The sequence below is a fragment of the Equus asinus genome, chromosome 20, assembly GCF_041296235.1.
Source record: "Equus asinus isolate D_3611 breed Donkey chromosome 20, EquAss-T2T_v2, whole genome shotgun sequence".
NCBI classification, from domain to species: Eukaryota; Metazoa; Chordata; class Mammalia; order Perissodactyla; family Equidae; genus Equus; species Equus asinus.
In genome coordinates, this window is record NC_091809.1 from 73,623,986 (window position 1) to 73,644,579 (window position 20,594).

The window sequence follows — 20,594 nt, forward strand, 5'->3', positions numbered from 1 at the left end:
AATGAGACCTACCCTAACCACTCTCTTTAAAACTCCAACTGCCCCAGCCTTATTCCCTTCCCTTCCCTGCTTTGTTTTCCTCTATGGCTCTTATCAACTTCCAGAAAGTTACGTAATTTATTTCATTTTTAAAAAATTATTATTTAGTTTTATCATTGTCTCCTCAAACTAGCATGTAAGCTCCACAAAGACAGGAAGTTTTTTTCTGTCTTATTTATTGCCACATCACCAGTGCTTAGACCAGTGCCAGACACGTAACAGGCTCTCAGTAAATGTTTGTTGAATGAGTGAATGAAATGTTCAATTAGCTATCATGATAGATAACATCCAGAATATTGGGGGTTGGGGGAGCACCTGGTGATGAAGAGTCTTGATTGCCATCTGAGGGCCCTCCTGCAATCTGATTGGAGAGTGACTCCTGGCTACCCAATTAGGAGTCAAGGATTCCAGAATGAAGTATTGTCTTAATATCTATTTGAGTGGTCACTGTGGGCAGTAAGCAAAGGCCTACAGGAAGATAAGACAAAGGGGGTCAGAGTACCTGTCCCTAAGTCCATGCTTCATGGGGGAGATCAGAAAGAAACATAATGCAAAAGAGGAAAGGAGAATATGTAACCAAATACACTCTTATTCAGCTGGATGGAACACAAGTATGAACTGCTTTGTCTTTAAAATGAGGACATTGCTCTTTGGCTCACTAGCAGCCTACTTCTAGCAAAAACTTTTAACCCTTGGAAACTCTTACACATAAGCACTGATTAGCTTGTAGTTCTACTTGAAGGTGTGGAAACCAGCATTTCCCCCTTTAGCAACCCTGCCAGTTTCCACTGCTGGACAGCTGAAGTTGTTTTTCTCTTTTGTTCTCTTCCTGTCCCCTGCTCATTGAACTTAAAAACAATCTCCCATTGAACCATATGGCAGTGTAATGCCTCATCAGGGACATGGTTCCCAGAATATGGCCTGAATCCATTTCCTTGCCAGCCTTTGAGATCTAAGGCGGTTACTACACATGAAAGAAAGCTACTGTATGAGGAAGAATTGGGATAGTCGTCCCCTGGTGAAGTTACATATTTGGATTAGGTTCATTCATCATTTACTCATTCACTTATTTGTCCACATTCAGAGACTCACAGTCAGAAGAGACTGAAGGAAGACAAATAATTATAGCACTGGAGGTGTAGACATGGAGGAGAACATTTTTGTGTTAGTCAAGTTCTGGCTACAAAAGTCTTGTGTAACAACCCCAAACTTCTGTGGCTTCCAACAAGACATATTTATTTCTTCCTTCCATCTCTAAGGTCAGCTGGGGTGGTCCTGCTTCGGGTGCATCAGGTTCTGGTCTATCCTTGTATCTCTCTTTCTGGGACCCAGACTGAAGAAGTAATGGCTGCATGGGGCAAGCTCTTCTTGTGGCACATGGCAGGAGTATTCAAGAAGCCAAGCCAGACCACACAGGCACATATACAGCCTGTGCTTGCATCACATTTGTAAATTTCATTGACACCTTCATTTCGTTGTCATAGACTGAGCCCAACATCAGGAAGGTGGGGATGAACACTCTGCCTCCTCTAGTGGCGCAAGGCTGTATAGTTCTGTTTCAGGGAGGGAGTGAAGAGTTAGGAACAATAAGCAAATCTACTACAGCATTTAACTCTGGCTGTGGAAATTAGGGAAGGCTTCCTGGAGGTGGTAACTTTCATCTTGAAGAATGAATAGTTTTCAAGATGAGCAAGCAGGCAGTAACATATGCAAGTGCATACAAATTAGAAAAAGAGAAAAGGGGCCAGCCTGGTGGCATAGTGGTTAAGTTTGTGTGCTCTGCTTCAGTGGCCCAGGATTTGCTGGTTTGGATCCCGGGTATGGACCTACACACTGCTCATCAAGGCATGCTGTGGCGGCAACCCACATACAAAATAGAGGAAGACTGGCACAGATGTTAGCTCAGTGACAGTTTTCCTCAAGCAAAAGGAGAAAGATGGGCAGCAAATGTTAGCTCAGAGCCAATCTTCCTCATCAAAAAAAAAAAAGAATAATGAAGTATTGTATTAATATTTATTTGAGTAGTCACTGTGGGTAATATGCAAAGAGCTACAGGAAGATAAAGGTTATCAGAGTCCATACTTTCTGAGAGAGATGAGAAAGAAACATAATACAAAAGAGGAAAGGAAAATATATGACCAAGTACACTCTTAATGGATCAGACAAAAATGTGAACTCAGAAGGGAAGTTAGAATATATTTTTAGTAGCTATGTTTGGTACAGGATGCAAGATATGTGCTGCTTTATATTCATTATTCCACTTAATCCTTACTACTTGGGAGGGACGTCCTAATGTCAAGTAACTGCAAATGAGAAAACTGAGCTTCAGAGCGGGAGGTAACTTGCCTCATGGTTCATAGCTAGCAAGTGGCGGAGGGAGAACTTCCCAGGAGTTCTGTTTTGCTAAAACGAAGAATTCATTCATAAAAATTACTCACTAGTGTACCGACTCTATTTTATTCCTAAGTGGGGCTGCTTTAAAAGGTACTAAAAACCTGGATTTTAGTGTCTACTGTATATGCAGCACTGCTCTTGTTAAAGGACCCTGCTCCTGGAATAGATAATCTCTCAAGTCCCATCTAGCTGTGGCATTCTTCAGGTGTCACTCTTCTCATTGCACATGGATTTAAGATGTCTCAAAGAAAATAGGATTCTTGCCCGTGGTCCAACTTGAAAGTGCTCCCTTTGGATGGTGGGGTGTCTTGAAATTCTGCCACTTCCTTTCTGCCAGTTTATATACACACACTAGTGTGTGCTTTTTCTCTTCAGAAATGAAGAGAGACAAGCTTGGTGAGTTTCTCCAGGACCAGCAAAGGTTAGAGGTGGGACTGGGTGAAGAATAACAATTCCTACTATTGTGCAGGCTGCCTCTACCTAATATTAGCTCTCTTGTCATTACGGAGCACAGATATACTCCAGTGGAACATTCCTACTCATGGAGAAGTGAGCATTTGTGAATTTTTATTCCTAGTTTCTTACCCAAAATCACTTGACAACTGAAATCACATCTCCCTGGTCTTACTGACCATTAGCTTGACTTTTTAGCCTACCATCCCATGAGTTTGCAGAGAGCAAACCAGCAACCATCCCTTTCCTCAGTGGATTGTTAAACATTGACAGGTGTTTTTCTGTGCTCTCCATCTTGGCAGTCTGGAATTGAGTTGAAGCATATTTCATGACCCATTTGCCATTTGCTCAGGAAGCCGGCAGAACTGGTTTCCCTGACCTCAGAGACCATCTCACATGGTCATTTTTTTCCCCAGTACATTTTAAATCTTGTAGTAATGAGCAATGCTATAGAAACTGGCTCTCACCGTTTGTGTTTACTGTCTCATGATTCCCCAGGTAGGTGATGCTCAGATACTGCTGCCTCTCGTCAAGTTGATGGCGAGGACGGAAGGAGAATAAACTGTGTATAAGACTGGTCCAGAGAAGGAGTGTGAGTCGGAATGACACTGTAGGAACAAGTGACCTGTCTGGCAAGGAATGCAGCGTGCTTCTGGAAGTCTCCTCTCCACATCATCCCACAGACCACTACTTCTTCACAGGAAAGGGTGCTTAGGGTTTTGCAATCAGCCACCTAAAACTTTTGCTGCACCAATGTAAGACTTTTGCTGCAGAACAGAACAAGATATTACTTCATTTTGTTTTTGCATCTTTTAACCATCAGGCTACAGTCATAGTTGTTTCGCTTTGAGAATTTTAAGCCAGACTTGTTGCTATTTTTTTGTGTAACCTTTTCAAAATGATCGACTTAAGCTTCCTGACCGAGGAGGAGCAAGAGGCCATCATGAAGGTTCTGCAGCGAGATGCTGCCCTGAAGAGGGTTGAAGAAGAGAGAGTCAGGTAAGGAGCTGGGGAGGTCCTCGGGCATGGGGGAAGCAGAGGCAGTCTGTAAGAAGATGAAACACTTTTTTTTTCTCGACCATAAGTGGTAGTTCTGACTCAGAGCCTGAACTTATGGGTTCCAATTTTAGGTTTACTTCCTGGATGGAACTTTTTCCTCTTTGGTGCCTCTTAATTTATCCCATAGGACTCCTGCCAGAAATAGAGTCTTGATTAAAAACCTAAGTAAACTCTTTTAATTTATAGACACTGAATTAAAAAAAATGAAATATATATGAATGCATATCTACATCTATATATATATATGGATGTGTGTATATTTGTATCTACTTTTTTTTTTACTGAATCCTCTATTTTTTACTGAATCATGAACTAAATTAGAAATTTTTTAAAGAAGATAAATTGAGAAGTTGCTCACAGTTTTGCATACTTTCAGAAATGTTTGAGTTGGTTTTAACAACACTTGAAATTGGCTCTGACTGAGACAGTTTTTCATTTGTCTCTCACAAGAAGGAGTGGCAGCTTTGACACACTGTCCTTATTGGGAGGAACCCAGATGTCCCACATCAACGTTCCTACCACTTTCTACTCACTAGGGTAGAAGGAGCATGAGACCAGGTGGCTGAAAAGTTGGGCTTGAGTCCAGGCCCTGCCATCTATTGCCTATGTAATCTTGGGCTTTGAAGACAGTGAAAGGCTTCCAGAATGTGAGGTAGTAGTATTAATTGCATGATCCCCATCCCAGGAGTTATCCAAAAGGAACATAAGCCATGTTCTTGTTTCCTGGGACAAGGTTCATGAATAATGGATTTATTTGCACCGTTTCCCATATTTTGACCCTGACTGAACATGGATGCTTTATAAAAGAACATGCTGAAATTCACTTAAAGCCCTCCAGAGTATCCATTTGTGGCTACTAATACTAACTCATTTATAGACAGTGCTTAACAAATTAACAAATCATTAGCAAATGACAGTGATTAACAAATTGCAAAGGGCATTCTTCTGAGCTCACAACACTCTTGGGCAGTTAGCGGGGCTGGGTGGGATACAATTACACGCATTTGATGTGTGAGGAAGTTGACCTTGAGACAGGTCAGGTGACTTGCTCAAGCTGATACAGCCCATAGGTGTCAGAAGTGAGAACCAAATCCTGTTCTTCAGGTACTCATTCACTAACTCCAGCTCCTCTCCCTGAGAAAACAATGACAGACAGCCCATCCTGGGACCTGGCCGTGGAGAATGGGGTGGCTGTCTTGGTGTGAGGTAGGACACTGAGCTGTGATGGTGTCAGGAGGTGGCTGTTGGTAGTGGGGATCATGAGAATGGGGTTCCTTACTTGTCAGACTCCCCCCTACAAGTCACTCTCAGTGCTCCATGCACCTGGATGGGGCTCTGCTCCCCATTCTCGGCAAGTGGGGTACCTTGAGCAGTTTCCCCAGGACAGGCAAGAATTTACACTAATCCACGCTCAGAGCCTCTTGGTAGCATTAATCCTTTACCCATTCAGTTTATAAGGCCCTTTCATGAATGTTATCCTCTTATGTTCCTCACAACAACCCTGAGATTTGGCGAGGCAAGGATCATTATACCCATTTTAGAAATAAGTGGAGGGCCAGCACAGAGAAAATATTGGTTGATTCTTAAAGCATAGTGGGAGTTTCTTTATCCTCCCAGTAGACAAGATGGAGAGAAAGAAGTGGAGCGGGGAGGGCACTGGGTTCCTCTTCCCACCTCAGTAAATGGGGACCGTGAATATTGGATTGCCGCGAGCACCTTCGATTCCTCCCGCTAACGAGGTGTTATTGTGTTCTGCAATTCTCCCTCCTCTCTCTAGCCAGGTTATGAAGAGAGATTCATCCCCCCTCCCTTTTATATTTTCTTGGCCCTTAGGAGTCCAGGCTGCTGAGTCTTCCAAGGAGTTCTGTGTTTCTGTGTGAATAGAGTGGAGGTATTTCTCGGACACCTGCAGTAGTTGATGAAAATATCCTCAAAAATGCAAAGTTCTGCCTGGAACTGGGCCTTGTAAGGGGTGTGAGTGTGTAGCCTCTGGCACCATCAGTCTACAGCTGCAGCAGGAATACTCTGAGTCCCTTTGTAGTGGTGGGTCTGCAGACTCTCCTTCCATATGCTGTTTCTGAGGGTGCCCCAGCAGCTGCCACTACCCTTGTTTTTCTCTTGTGTAAACTGATAGGAAGAAGGCTTGGGGTGGTGAAAAACCTGGTGTGAGTCCAGCCCTGTCTGCTACCACCATTCTGGGGGACTTTCTACTTAAGCACCAAGTACCTCACATCTACTTGGCCATGGGCAGGTCCAGGACCCTGGGGCTGGGGAGAAGTGACAGTGTGCAGGGAGGGCGGAGAGCTGTGAGGCCTATAGCCTGTGGACACTGCAAGAGGTACAACCATGGCCTGCTCCACACAAGAGGAGTGCTGACCCCCTCTTTGCTTTTGGACTAAAGGGACTTGTGGGGATGGTTCTGAAGTTGTTCTGCTCTTGGACTGGTGGAACTAGAATTGGGTTTCTGGTCTCTGAAAATGCTATTCTGTGCACTTTTGCTTTCCAGAGCCTTCACCATCCCCCAGGTGTTTGTCTTTGGCTCTTCCATTAGAGTTATAGCCTGACAGCTCTGGAAAGGAAATTTTTTGGTCCACACCAGTCCCTTTATAGATAAAGAAGGTAAAGCCCAGAGAGAGAGGAAGTGTCTTGCCAGGGTCACACAGCTAGTCAGTGCCAAAGCTATGATAAGAAACACTATTGATCCTGTGCTTTTCCCTCTGCCCCAACCTATTCATTGTTCTTATTCTTTCATAAGAACAGTAAGGGTTCTATGATGTCACAGGGAAAGAACTTCCCTGCACGGACCTTGGAGTCAAAAGTGACATGAGTTTGAATCCTATTCTCACCACTGATCAGCTGTGGTTCATTGGGCAAGTTATGTATCCTCTCTGAGCCTCAGCTCAGAGACTGGCCGTGATCATCGTACCAAACCCAGAGGACTGAATAAGGATTAAGTAAGATAATTCTTAATCTTCCTAGCTCGTAACAGATAATGAATATGTTTTAATTCCCTTATTCACCACACCACCTATGCCTCTAAAAGAGGACAGAAATCTCTGGTTAGTAGTCTCATTCCTTAGGAGGGAATTATTCCTACAACTCTTCATTATTTAATGCAGTGAAATTTAATTGAGCACCTATTAAGTGTGGGTAACTGCTTGGGGCAATGATATGAAGGGAATCCTAGGGAGATTGAAACATAATCCCAGCCCTCAAGGAATTTACCATGTAATGGCTTTTATTCCATTTGCTGGATTATCAATTGCAAATTTAAAATCTCAACTTTGTTTCTCCAAAATGATTTTACAAGCCCAGTCCTCCTTCTAGTTGCTATGTGGCTTTAGAAACATAAATTATATAATTATAATACTAGCCTAAACAGAATATCATTAGAAAAGTAAACCTGCCAGTAAAATTCAGACTGTCCTTTCAAATGCTAATTCATCATGGCCTTTGGAATATAAGCCTCCTGTAGCCATGAGGACATCACTTAATAGATGATAGCACTGTTGCCCACTAAGACCAGACACTGCCTCAGAATCCTTTGCAGTATGGCTGTAGATGAGATTTGGCATTCAAATTGAAATCTGTTTGCCATTCCTGATATAGCCAGTGCTTTGAATTGTTCACATCCAAGTTCATTTGAGACACTTTGGAGATGATTTAGTCTATATGTCACCTCCTATCCTGATTTCATGGATGAGAAAAATGCATGTCATGTAGGGGAAGTATCCAGTTCCCAAACCACTCAACCTGTTGATAGTAGACCATGGATTTGAACCCAAGGGAATATCCGCTGTGGTGTGTGTGGGGTACAGTTAGAAGGTAGTTCCCGGTTACTGTTGCCACCACAGCCGTCTTTCGTGCTGCCTCTCTACCTGTAGCCACAAGTGCTGGGCCCAGTTATTATCACGCATCTCTACCCAGCTTGCTTGCCTAACTACCAGCTGGAGACATTTCCCAAAGCAGCCGTGAAGCAGACGTCAGGATAGATTATTATTTCTCTCTCCCCCCCTGCCCCCTCTCCCCCTCCTTTTTTTTTTTTTAAGAAACACTGCTGTACATACACATATATGATTTCAATCTTTTATGGTTTGAAAATGACACACTGTAGAGGTGGTGTTTCTTGTGCTTTGCATCACACTGCCAGCAGGAAATCGTTGCCCATGTGCATCTGTGCACCACTAGCACCACGCCCCCACCCCATACACACACAACCACATCTACAGTGGTGGGCGTTCTTGCAGTAGATACCATCTCAACCACGACCACATCTTATGATTCTCAGCTGCTTCTTTAAGACCCAGTTTCCTTTAGATGAAAGCAGTTGTCATTGAAGAACTGCTTTCCAGGACCTCCGGTGCTGTTTTCTGTCAAAGCAAGGGGGAAAGGAACCAACATTTGTCAAGGAACTGCATTGTACACAGAGCTTCACATACCTTTTCCCCTATCATCTGCATAACAGTGTATCTGAACCCACTCAACAATGAGGAAATAAGGTGGAAGAGGTAAAGTGCCCTGCAAGATTGAAGCCTTGCTTGTCAAACTACAAAGGCTGTCCTTCCCACACACTGTGCTGCCTCTCAGCAGAGTGTGGTAATCTATGGTGCATCTACGACACAAGGGACACACGTTTCCTCTCGTTTCCCACTGTGAAGAACATGTGCAGTTTATTTCATTTTCACATGTATTGGTTTTCAGATTCTCTATCGAAGGTTGAATTTCTTCATGCGAAGAGTGAATGTGATAGCCATCTTAGAAACCAAAATCATGTTGGCTCTCTGAGGCAGGATGGGGTAATAGAAAGAGCATTGTCCAAGAGCCAGTCTGGTGTCCTGTCCCAGCTCTGTGTGACCTTGGGCAAACCTCTTAACTTGTCTGGGCCTCAAGTGAGGCCATTAAACTATCTAAGGTCCCTTCCACCTCTCACATTCAAAACAAACATCTAAGAGTACTTTCAAATCACGTATCTAACCATCTTGCCCAGAATATACAAGGGGTTAAAAAAAAAAAAAAGCTGAGGAATGGACCAATCAGCCTCTCTGGCCAGGCTTCTGATTCTTATCATCCACAGTTGACTAGATATTATCAACCAAGTCCCGCCTATAATGTTAGGCTTTTGCCTCATCATGATGCAGAGCTAGAAGCTGGGGTGTGCTCAGTAAGTACAAGGAGGAAAAGGGTGTAGGCTGAGTGTTGAAGCCAGGCTGGAGGGCCTCACTGTTCTTCTGGCTTTCCTCCTCATGTGCTCACACTCTGTACCACAGGAGTTGACATTGGCAGTTAGGGCTAGAGACTGAACTTTTTATTCACAAGTCTAAGCATCTTCCTGGCATATGATAGGGGATTAATAAATTAGTGAATGAAAAAATGAACAAATATGGCCTTTAACATACAGAGGAGGCAAGATGGCCATCTTTTGCAGTTGACTAAATTCTTTGTACATCTCGATGAAATTGTAAGGATTAAATGAGATGATGCATGTTAAGTGCCAAGCTTGTAGCCCAGTGCAAAATGCATGCTTTGTATGTATTAGCTGAAGCAATGGGGGTACGACTGGCATGTTCTGCCTGGAGGGCCAGCAGGACAGGGTCTTCTCTGGGCTCAGTACTCTTCTGCCTTTAATTCTGCCCACCAGCCATGGGTGTTTATTGAACTTCTTCTCTATCCTCAGCTTCCTACTAAGCACAACATGCATATGCCAAGAGGATGGTAAGGGCTAAAAACTGTGAGTCCCAAGAAACTTACCTTTTCCCACTTCACCTAAGTGGTACAATGATTAGAAGAACAAATGCTAATTTGCTTAGTACATTAAAGTTCAGGAAAAATAAGAGGTCGGTGTGGGCTGGTAGAAAGTGAAGACTTTTATTTTAAAGATTGGCACCTGAGCTAATATCTGTTGCCAATCTTTTTTTGTTGTTTTCTTCTCCCCAAAGCCCCCTCATACGTAGTTTTATATTCTAGTTGTGGGTCCTTCCAGTTGTGGCATGTGGGACACCGCCTCAGCATGGCCCGATGAGCGGTGCCATGTCCGTGCCCACGATTCGAACCAGCGAAACCCTGGGCCGCCAAAGCAGAGCGCACAAACTTAACCACTCAGCCATGGGGCCAGCCCCTGAAGGAGAAGATTTTTAACAGTACCACCTAGATGGTGGTATTTTTATATGATCTACATCTTTATAAAACTTGGCTTTGATGTCACACATATGGATTTGTCTATCAAATATTCCAAACGACTAAGATAGAAGAAGAAATTGACTAAACCGAGCAGTGATTATCATGTTAGGAAATACATAAATAGAACTTACTGAATTTGAAAGAATTTCCTATTCTTTTGCCACTTTAAAAGAAATGAGCTAGAAACTCAACCTCAATTCCTTACTGTAATGGCTAGCAGCCTTTCCAGGGGCCGTGAGTTTCAGTGAGCCTGACTCACACAGTGCGTGCTCATGTGCACGGAGAGCTTAGCATGATCAGAGTCTTGCAGTCATTTAGGCAAGAGCAGGTCAGGTGTTGCACACCTACAAAGCGCCTTCCAGTTGAACAACAAAAATAAGTAAATAATCTCATGAAGAAAAGTTGAGAGCTGTTATGCTACGAGGGTTTGTGATCTCTTTCAACAAGTTGATGACTGATGCCATATTCATCGCGTTTTTTCCTATTCTGCCAAGAGTTGAGATGTCCTGCCTCATCAGGAGAAGGCACAGCCATTGCGATGGATGGTTCCTTGGCCCAGTAGTGACAAGATCTCTTATATCTCTTGCCTGACTCAGACTGGGGTGGCTGCTGAGCATTTATTTGTTCATTGATTTATTCACTCAACAAACAGTTTCTGGCTATCAGGTCTGTGCCAGGCTCTGTGCTAGGTGCTGGCATTATAAAGGTGATTAATATATAGTCCTCACCTTCAAGGAATTTGCAGAGTTCACAGATTAGTGGGTGAGACAGATGTGCAGATAGATCATTGGAACTTGATGTGCTAAGTGCTCTTGTGGAGGTGCTGTGGGAGCAGGGAGAAGGGCAAGCTGAACTGTGTCCTTGGGCATTAAGGAAGGCTTTCCCGGCGAGGAGTTGCGTGAACTGGATCTGAAGGATGAGGAGAAATGTGCTGGACAGAGAAGTGAGGGAAAGACATCCCAAGACATTTCACATTTATTGACCTCTTAGCAAGATCCAGGCACTGCTAGGTACTTTCAGGTAAATACCTCATTTAATCATCCCGGAAGTCCTGCAGACTAGATCTTATTTTCCCCTATCTTTACAAACAAGGAGACCGAAGCTTAGAGGGGTTCAGTAACCTGCCCCAGGGTATATCTAGGAAGGATGAGAACTGGGATTTGGGCCTAATTTTGGGAGATTCCAAGGCCCATAGTCTTTCTGCCACACCTGCCTGCCTCTAACGTGTGCAGAGGTCATGAGAAGGCAGTTTGGAGAGCAGTGAGAAATATTGTGTGCTGGCAAGTGGGAGCAGGGGAGTAAGTGCTGGAACATGAATCTGAAAATGTGGCCTGAAGCCAGGTGGTCAGGGACCTTACATGATATTCCTTCTCTCCACAAGCACTGAATAAATACTTACTGTTTCCCAGACTCCAAGCCAAGATGCATGAGTACAGGCCCTGCCCCTAGGGGTTCACTCTCTAATCAGAAAGAGAAAACCTAGGCAATGGGAAACTGTTAGAAATGTTTATGAAGAACCATGATCTCTCTGGTGATTCAGAACCATGAAGTGATGACACTGTCCCTGTCAGGATTGGGTGATGGGCTGTCGTGACAATGTGTGTCCGAGAGTTGTGGTTGGACATGTTTGGGATAGGGTCACTTCTTCCCAGGTAACTGAGAGAGGGGAGGAAGTTGCAGCAGAGAGTAGGACTCTAGGTAGAAAGACACTCTCCAGGCACAGTTGGGAGAGAGGAACTGCTAGAACCCTGGTATCTGCCCTCTTGTTCTCCCCACTCCCAGGTATGCCTGTGTGTAACTCTCACACGCAGACATTGGTGTGGCTACCACCCACGTTCTCTGGCTAAAACACTTACATTTGCTACTTTAGGAAGTGTGCATATTAGCTTGAGTGACAATCATAAAACCCTCTTGGATTTACGTAGCACATTATCTTCCAAGAGTTCAAAGTCTCTTTAAGGCTTTTGTTCCGTTTTATTCTAAGTACATCTCTATGAATAAGAAAAGATAGATTTTGTGATTCTCATTTTATTGAGATGGATAGAGGATGGAGAGGTTAAAAAACTTGTGAAGTAGAAGAATGTCTTTCCAGCCAGTGTGAATTGGGAAGGTTTTAGGAGGGCAGTACTTGGTTTGTTCTTTAGATTTTAGCTGTTTCACTGGAGCATGAATGATTGTGCAACCCTTAAAAGCAGTATCTGCACAAATGGAATTTGCCTCTGCCTTTACTTTTACTCCCTCCACCCATAAATTTGATCTGCCCTGATTCCAGCCTGCCTTTTCAGTTTTCATTTCCCTAACATTAAGAGCCAGGGACATCATGTACCCTCCCCTACAGACTTCCAGAAAAGTCTCTGATAAACTGATTTCACTGAATGGAAAGGACTGGTGAGCTGACACTCACCCCACCAGTTATTCAGTGAGTGTTTAGTAGCTACCGGGCATGTTTGGAGGCTGGTTTACATGCATTAGCTAATTTAACCCTCATAATAACCCCATGGGGTGGGTTGCTGTTATTAACCCCTCTTTGCAGATAAGGAAACAAAGCTTGGGGAAGCTTAATATGTCATCTTTCACTGGGGCCTTTGCGTTTGAACAGTAGACACAGAAGACTGTGACCAAAAAGTGAATCTGGGGGCTGGCCCAGTGGTATAGTGGTTAAGTTTGCATGCTCTGCTTCAGTGGTCCTGGGTTTCCCAGTTCAGATCCTGGGCATGGACCTACACACTGCTCATCAAGCCATGCTCTGGTGGCATCCCACATAGAAGAACTAGAAGGACTTACAGCTAGGATATACAACTATGTACTGGGGCTATGGGGAGAAAAAAAAAGAGGAAAATTGGCAACAGATGTTAGCTCAGAACCAATCTTCCTCATCAAAAAAAAAAGGTACCTCACCATTGGGAAAAAAAAGTGAATTTGCCCTTGAGAAATTATAGGAATCATCTAAGGATCATAGATTACATCTTCAAATTTTTTTTTAATTTTTAAAATTTATTTTTTATTGTGGTCATAATAGTTTGTAACATTGTAAAATTCCAGTTGTACATTATTTGTCAGACACAGTATAAATGTGCCCCTTCACCCCTTGTGTCCACCCCTTATTTGTTTATGTTCCACAAATAAGTGAAATCATATGGCATTTGTCTTTCTCTGTCTTGCTTATTTCACTTAACATAATACCCTTATGGTCCATCCATGTGGTTGTGAATGGGATGATTTTGTCTTTTCTTATGGCTGAGTAGTATTCCATTGTATATATATACCACATCTTTTTTATCCAAACATCAGGTGATGGGCACTTGGGTTGCTTCCACATCTTGGCTAGTGTGAATAATGCTACAATGAACATAGGAGTGCTTAAGCCTCTTTGTATTGTTGATGTCATGTTCTTTGGTTAAATATCCAGTAGTGGTATAGCTGGATCATATGGTATTTCTATTTTTAATTTTTTGAGAAATTTCCATACTGTTTTCCATAATGGCTGCACCAGTTTGCATTCCCACCAGCAGTGTATGAGGGTCCCTTTTTCTCCACAACCTCTCCAACATTTGTTATTTTTTGTCTTGGTTATTATAGCCATTCTAATGGGCATAAGTTGATATCTAAGTGTAGTTTTGATTTGCATTTCCCTGATGGTTAGTGCACATCTTTGAATTTATAAATAAATGTTGGCTTTGATTTCTCTGACTTTTATGTCAAAGGAGAACATACATTTGTTAGTCATCTGGGAGGTTTGTGGGATCTTCTAAGATATTCAGAGCTTCATTTTGGATGTATATTTAGAAGTTTCTTTATGCAGTGTCACAGTGAACTCATTTATTTACTGTGAGTTCTCAGCAAAGTAAAGCTCTTTTCCTTTTGTAGACATTTGCCTGAAAAAATTAAGGATGACCAACAACTGAAGAATATGAGTGGCCAATGGTTTTATGAAGCCAAGGCAAAAAGGCACAGAGACAAAATCCATGGCACAGATATCATCAGAGCATCCATGAGAAAGAAGAGGCTTCAGGTAGCAGGTGAGTTGATTTGGCTAGTACCTGTAGAGCCAACATTTGTTTGGGAAGGAGGAGTCAGGAGAAGAGAAGAGTGTCAGAGTCCTTACTGAATTCTTCTGAGGGAAATCATTTAGAGGTATACTTTGCATAGGGTGTAGCCCTCTAGCTCAAAATTTTCTTGCCCTGGATTTAGATGGATGAGGTTAAGGCTAAGCGACTCAGTGTGGTGTAGAAGGACAAAGGAAGCACTTTAGATGCCATGTTGAGTTGTAGTAGCATAGACAGTAACATAGACACCTCTCCTTTCTTTAGCTTTTAACTCTGAAGCTTCAGAACCTTGTGTCCTGAATAGAGTGAAGAGCTTAGACGGAAAGAGATTAGCCTCTCTGTTCCATGACGTTGACATCTGGTACTTATTTAATCAACCAACTACATCATTTAAGGGGCTGTAGAGATGGTATTTTGAGGGCTTCTTTAGAATTCTGTTGAGTTCGTTAAATATTTACCAGGTGCCTTCTCTCTAGTTAACTCTGGACTAGCCAGTGTAAACCTTTACCCCCGAGAACCTGTCGAGATTTGGCCTGTACTCGATACGGAAAATAGCTGTCACCTTTTGAGCATCTGTTATATGATAGTCATTTACTTTGTATTATTTCTAATTGTAACAGCAATCTTGTAAGGGAGCTATTATCCCCATTCTATATAAGGGGTATGTAAAGTTCAGAGAAGTGATAAGGTTATGTAGTTGGCAAATGGCAGAGCTAGGATTTCAGTCTTTCTGACTCCTTGCAGATAAGGGCTGACCCCTTAGTATGTGCTACACATTGCTTGCAGCCCTCTTGATTGTCAAAACCACCCAGACATTCAGAAATCTTGAGGGGTATAGGTTAGTATTGTGGACTCCATTTTGTAGCTGAGAAAACTAGACTTCTATGTAATGAGACTTGTGGGGAATACCACCCTGGAATGTAAGTCTTTGCAAATTGAGAGCCCTAATATTGCTTCATTTTCTTAACACTGATAAAAGTGTTTCTGGCATTTACTGACTATGTGGCCTTAGGCAAGTTTCTTGAACTGTTTGATCCTCAATTTCCAAATCTGTAACTTGGAAAATAGCTCGCTCCTTATAGGATAATGCATGCAAAGAACATGGCACTGTGCTTGGCACTTAGTCATCCCTCTGTTGAGGCTAATTATCTGAGGTAAAGGGCCCTGGGTGTTCAGAGGCAAAAGAGGTTATTTCCTGAAGAGGAGCACAGAGGTTTTCTGTAGGCTCTGGTATCTAAGCCGAGTACTGAAGAATATCTAGAATTTGGATATGTAGAGACTTGGGAGAGGAAGAGGCAGTGGAGAGGGACATTCCAGACTAGAAATATTTGTTCCCCTTTGAATCCCAGAGCCCAGACTTGAATTGGACACATTGTAGATATTCAGTAAATGCTTGGTAATGATGATGCTTCTGTCCCAATGAGGACTCTCTGCTCTAAACATCCCTTGGGCATACACATTCGGTCCTGACCCCAATTCAGGTCAGATTCATCTAGAGGCAGTCAGAATTTTGCTTCAGTTGTCTTTGGAATTATCCGCACATTTAAAGGTACATCCATGCTCTCAGGCGACTCTGCTTGCGGGGAGCTAACATCATGGGAATCTATTGACTTCTCTTGCAGATAAATTTCTGATCCCAAGTACTCAGACTCATTAGTGATTGCCTTGGCACTCAGAGAAGGCCTGAAGTTCAAGTTCGAGCCTTCGGTGATAAGAGCCGATATGAGAGTTGTAGGTCCTAGAGATGAGAGATAACCTTCCTGTCTTTATTGTTTCCTGTTTCAGCTGAGCAGAGTAAGGACAGAGCAAACAGGGCAAAGGAGAGCTGGGTGAATAATGTCAACAAAGATGCTTTCCTTCCCCCAGAGCTGGCCGGTGTTGTAGAAGAGCCAGAAGAAGATGTAGCACCAGCAAGCCCAAGGTAAGACAGAGCCCCTGGGGAGAGCTGCTGCATGTAGGATTCATAGCAAAATGGTGGGCTAGGAGTGCAAATGCCAGATTGGTCTCATGGGCATGTATGAGAGAATTCTGGGCCCTGATGTGGACACAGCTTGAGTAGTACTCTTTCCCAGCTTCCAGAAGTTCTAGCAAATCTGAATGTTAAATTAAATTAAAATGTTGAGTGGTGATTTCTTCCAACATTAACCATAGCTATTTTTCATTTGTACTAAGGATTTCTCCTTAGAGTAGAATGAAGAGGTGCTCAAAAATGAATACGGGAATAGGCCATTTCAGGGAAGAGATGAATTATGATCAAATTGTAACAGCCTGGTGCAACGGAAGAAGCTTAAGCATGGAAACCATACAGATAAGCATTCAAATCCTGAATATGCCAGTTATTAGCCATTTGATGGTGGGCAAGTCATTTAACCTTCTCAGAGTTTCTTTTCTTAACTACAGATAGGAATGATAATGTATACCAAGAAAGGAGATGGTGAGAATTAGTGGTAATGTGTGGAGAATACCTGGCACATTGTAGGTACTCAATAAATGCCTCTCAAGGATGCAGATTGTCCTCAGTATTTTAGCCTTGATTTTTGGGTGTTTTCCATACATGTTATCATTTGGCCAATCAAAATGTATTTTTGTACATCCTTCCTGTGAAGTAGCTGATTGTGAGGCTACATTGCCACAAACCTTTTGAGCCATGCCGATTTGCTTTTAGATATTTAAGGATCTTATTGATGTCTGTCCCTTGGAGGTATAGTTGTTACCCTTTGCTAGGAGCACAGTTGCATTTTATCTCTAGCTCCTCAGTGAAGACAGTTCAGTTTAGAGTCTCCAACTGAGATGAAGTCAATGAATTCGCTGGTGAGACAGCCACTGAGTCAGGGTCCAAGTCTGAGGCACCTGGGGAACAGGTATGTTTCCAACATAGTTTACGCATGATGGAGAGGGTCTGTAATATAGGCACCAACAGGCATTTCAGAGTCAAATATGAGCGAAGTTGTATCACATGGTTAATGGGATACTGATTCTATTCAGGTACCCATTACTTATCCATTTTCCTGTTGGAGAGGGCCCGCTTTATTTTCCATGGGTGGTAGGCTGTATTCTTTTCTCTCTGGATGGTTTGTAATATTCTCTTATGTCTGTAGAGGCCATGTTGGCTAGGGGTTAAAACAGCTTAACAGTAGCCAAGAAGTGATACCATGACCTTGCACTAGAAATGACTTAACATCTTGGGCCTTTGTTTCCTCAGCTGTAAAATGGGAATGATTATAGTTTGCTAGCAAAAGTATTGAGAATTTAATTAACTAGTAAATGTAGAATTCCTAACACAAAGTCCATAGCACATAGTAGATACTCAATGAATGGAAGCTTGGGCTCTCACATACACACAGATATTTTAGGAAGCTCAGGAAAGGGTGTAAGGAACACCCTACCTTTTCCCCTCCGTGACTTCCCATTTACCAGCTGCCTGCCACCCGCCTAATGGGATGAAGGCCGGCCTTCCTTCCGTAGGGAAAGATGAGATCTTAAATATTAGAAACTCTGGGAATGAAAACACACTCATTGAGATTCACCACCAAGGAGCTGAGAGCAGGTCCTAAGAGCTGGGTTGATGGGGGGTGGGGATGCCAGAGCACTGACTGACTGAGGGAAGAGGGTGCAAGTGCCACAGAAGGGGAAAGAAGATGACTTGGGGTATCAGAGACGAATTTAGCTCACTGCACAGTTTTTTCTGGGTCAGACTTTCTGGCCTTCTTCCAGGAACTCGTTTCATCTCAAAAAGCCTGAGGCACAGAGGTGCCACTGTCCTCGTAGTCTGACTCATTTTCCTCATGACCCCATGCAGGCTGGTGGGTATTTCTCTGCTTTTCCTCAATTGGAGACTATTAATATAGCTTCCACAATTTGTGTCTCCATTGTTTTCTGCATTCCTCATGTGACCTCAGACAAGTTTCGGGTCTCATCTGTAAATCAGAACAGAGCTGCCTCACCAGGATGTTGTGAGATTAAATGAAATTAGGTGTGGGAACCACTTAGCGTTTCTCAGCAAGAAAGGAAATAGGCAATTTCCAGGTGGCATTATGATTACATTATCATAACATAGGTGAGGTATGGTCGAGAAGGTAAGAATGAAAATGTTAGATGTATCCAGCATGCTTTGCTCTTTATGTGCCATGGGTGGTATCATCCAGAACCATAGAAGCAGCTATGGTTTACTTTACTACAGTTGTTTACTTCCTCCTTTCTATGTCAGAAACTACTACTTTATTCGGTGTCAGGTTCCTGCAAGGCTTCTCACCTATACTTTAACCTTTGGGAACTGGGTGTGTTAAGTGTATCTTGGAGCCTGTACTTTTAAACTAAGTGAACTTTAATATAATGACTCAATACCTGTCAATATTTTCTTAGCCAGGAATCAGGAGGTAGCGAGTGTGAGGCAATAGTGACTGGATATTGCAGTTTCTGAAGGAGTTTTTCTAATAGGCCCTGTGGCAAGCTTCCTTCTTTCTGCGGGCACATTTCTGTGGGGTTCTGCTTGTGAAGAATGAAACACTGCGGGTACCCGGCGCATACTCAAGCGTTGTTGGGTACCTGCGTTCTTTTGGATCTCACCTTTGCACCTGTTGCACGAGCAAGCAGAGACAGGTTTGATGAACAGAGGAGCAGAGATGAGGTTTCCTTGAGAGTGGCGAGGGAAACTGCAAACGATCACAGGTCTAGTTCTGGTGACTGACTTTCAGTTGGGCAGTGTCGGCACAAACTTTGGTAACGGACCATTGTTTGGGTTTTAAAAAAAATTTGTATTTCTAATCATCGCAGATTGGTACTTTTTATAAAATATAACAAAAATGAAATACAGAAAACAACAAGGTATATACAGAATACAGAAATACAGAAAAATACAGAAAACAACAATGCAAAATATAAACCCACTGATCATGTGCTGGGATGTCTCAGCAAATTGCTATAAATGATTCTAAATGCATAATCTTAATTTTTGTATTTATCTCATTGTGACCCAGCAACAAACTGTTCACAGACTGGCACAGGTCCATGAACTACATGTTAATGGCACATCATGTTCCCCCCAAATTAATTGTGGAACGTGCGCACAATAATCAATTAGGACGTTATAACAGAAATTTAGGTGAGAGATGGTGAGAACCTAACCAAGGGATGGAGAAAAGAGGAAACACATGACGGAATTTTAAAGATGAAATCAGAAGAAATTTGAGGTGTTTGTAGGGCATAGAGATATCTAATAATTGATATAGGATATGTGGGTTATTGATGAGAAGTTCTTAACTGTGACCTATAAGTTAGAATTGCCCAAGGAACTTTTAAAAATCTCAGGGCTGAGTATCACTGCATTGCTTTCTTGGAGTTGAGGACCTGGATCTCGTTTGCCACCACGTCCCAAGCATCTAACAATGTATCTAGCACATAGTAGGTACTCAGTAAGTATCTATGGAATGAATGAATGAATGCCAATACCCTCTCTTATTGTCCTTCATCACACTTGTCACTAACTGACATTATACTATATATTTATTTTTGTGTGTTTATTGTCCCCTCTCCCCAGATCCATGAGGAAAAGGAATTTTTGTTTACTACTGTAACTTGTTTGGTTCACTGCCGTCCCTATTCCTAGCACTTACAACAGTGCCCAACAAATGCCTCATGGAGTAAATAAATGAATGAATGAAGAAGAAGGATGAGAAACTGACCGACTGAATGAATGAGAATACTTGATGAGATTATGAATTACAAAATAAAGAATAACATTGAATGAGGGGTTAATAAATAAACAAATGAGTGAATAAGTGAATGATTGCATGAAGTAGTTTGGAAGCAAGGAAGTGAGTAAGAAAAGAGGAGAAGGGAGAAAAAATTAAACTACAAGGTAAGAACAGGACTGATAGCACCCAGATTTCCTTGCTTTACATTACTGAGAAACCTTCACTTCCGAAGTATCACCATGAGCTCTCGTGATTCTAAAAGATGGAGGAGAATTTGAGGGGCATTCTCAAATTTGGACAACTGCAAGAGAGCAGCATCTAAGCTGGAGAACCGGAAGGCATGGAGGTAGGAGAGAGCTTGGCTGCTGCAGAGGTTTGTAATGTCCTCATCTCTAGAGAGTGTCTCCAAAATGAGTTCAGGGAGAACAGGATAAAGCCTTCCCTGTGGAATTTCTTTCCATGGCGTTGGCAGGTTTTCCTCTGGGCACTACCCTATGAAATGGCGAGAAAAAGATGAATTTTCTTGCAAGCAAAACTGTGCCTCCTCACCTCACTGTGTTTTTGGTAGAATTAAACACTATTTTGTCATAAGTCATTGTAATGAACCAAAAATGTAGTCTTTGAGCTTCATTACCTGTGCTTCAGTGATACTCCTGACACCAATCTCCCTCTTACCCTCTGTTGAATGGAAACCAACCAATTAAAACCACTAGTTTAGTTCCGAAATGGAATT

General features: G+C 42.6%; 1 protein-coding gene across 9 annotated transcripts in view; it reads left to right on the forward strand.

Moving 5' to 3' along the window:
* SYTL2 (synaptotagmin like 2) overlaps window positions 1–20,594 on the forward strand; it is a 109,776-nt gene that overhangs the window by 44,905 nt on the left and 44,277 nt on the right. For 5 of the 9 annotated variants that reach the window (XM_070490479.1, XM_070490484.1, XM_070490487.1 and 2 more), the window contains exons 2-4: window positions 3,385–3,885; window positions 13,990–14,141; window positions 15,954–16,089. In XM_070490479.1, the coding sequence (XP_070346580.1) occupies window positions 3,785–3,885; window positions 13,990–14,141; window positions 15,954–16,089 (389 nt within the window). In that variant the 5' untranslated portion in view covers window positions 3,385–3,784. The remainder of the gene's footprint in view (window positions 1–3,384; window positions 3,886–13,989; window positions 14,142–15,953; window positions 16,090–20,594) is intronic. The other 4 variants (XM_070490480.1, XM_070490486.1, XM_070490490.1 and 1 more) reach the window with 1 other exon arrangement.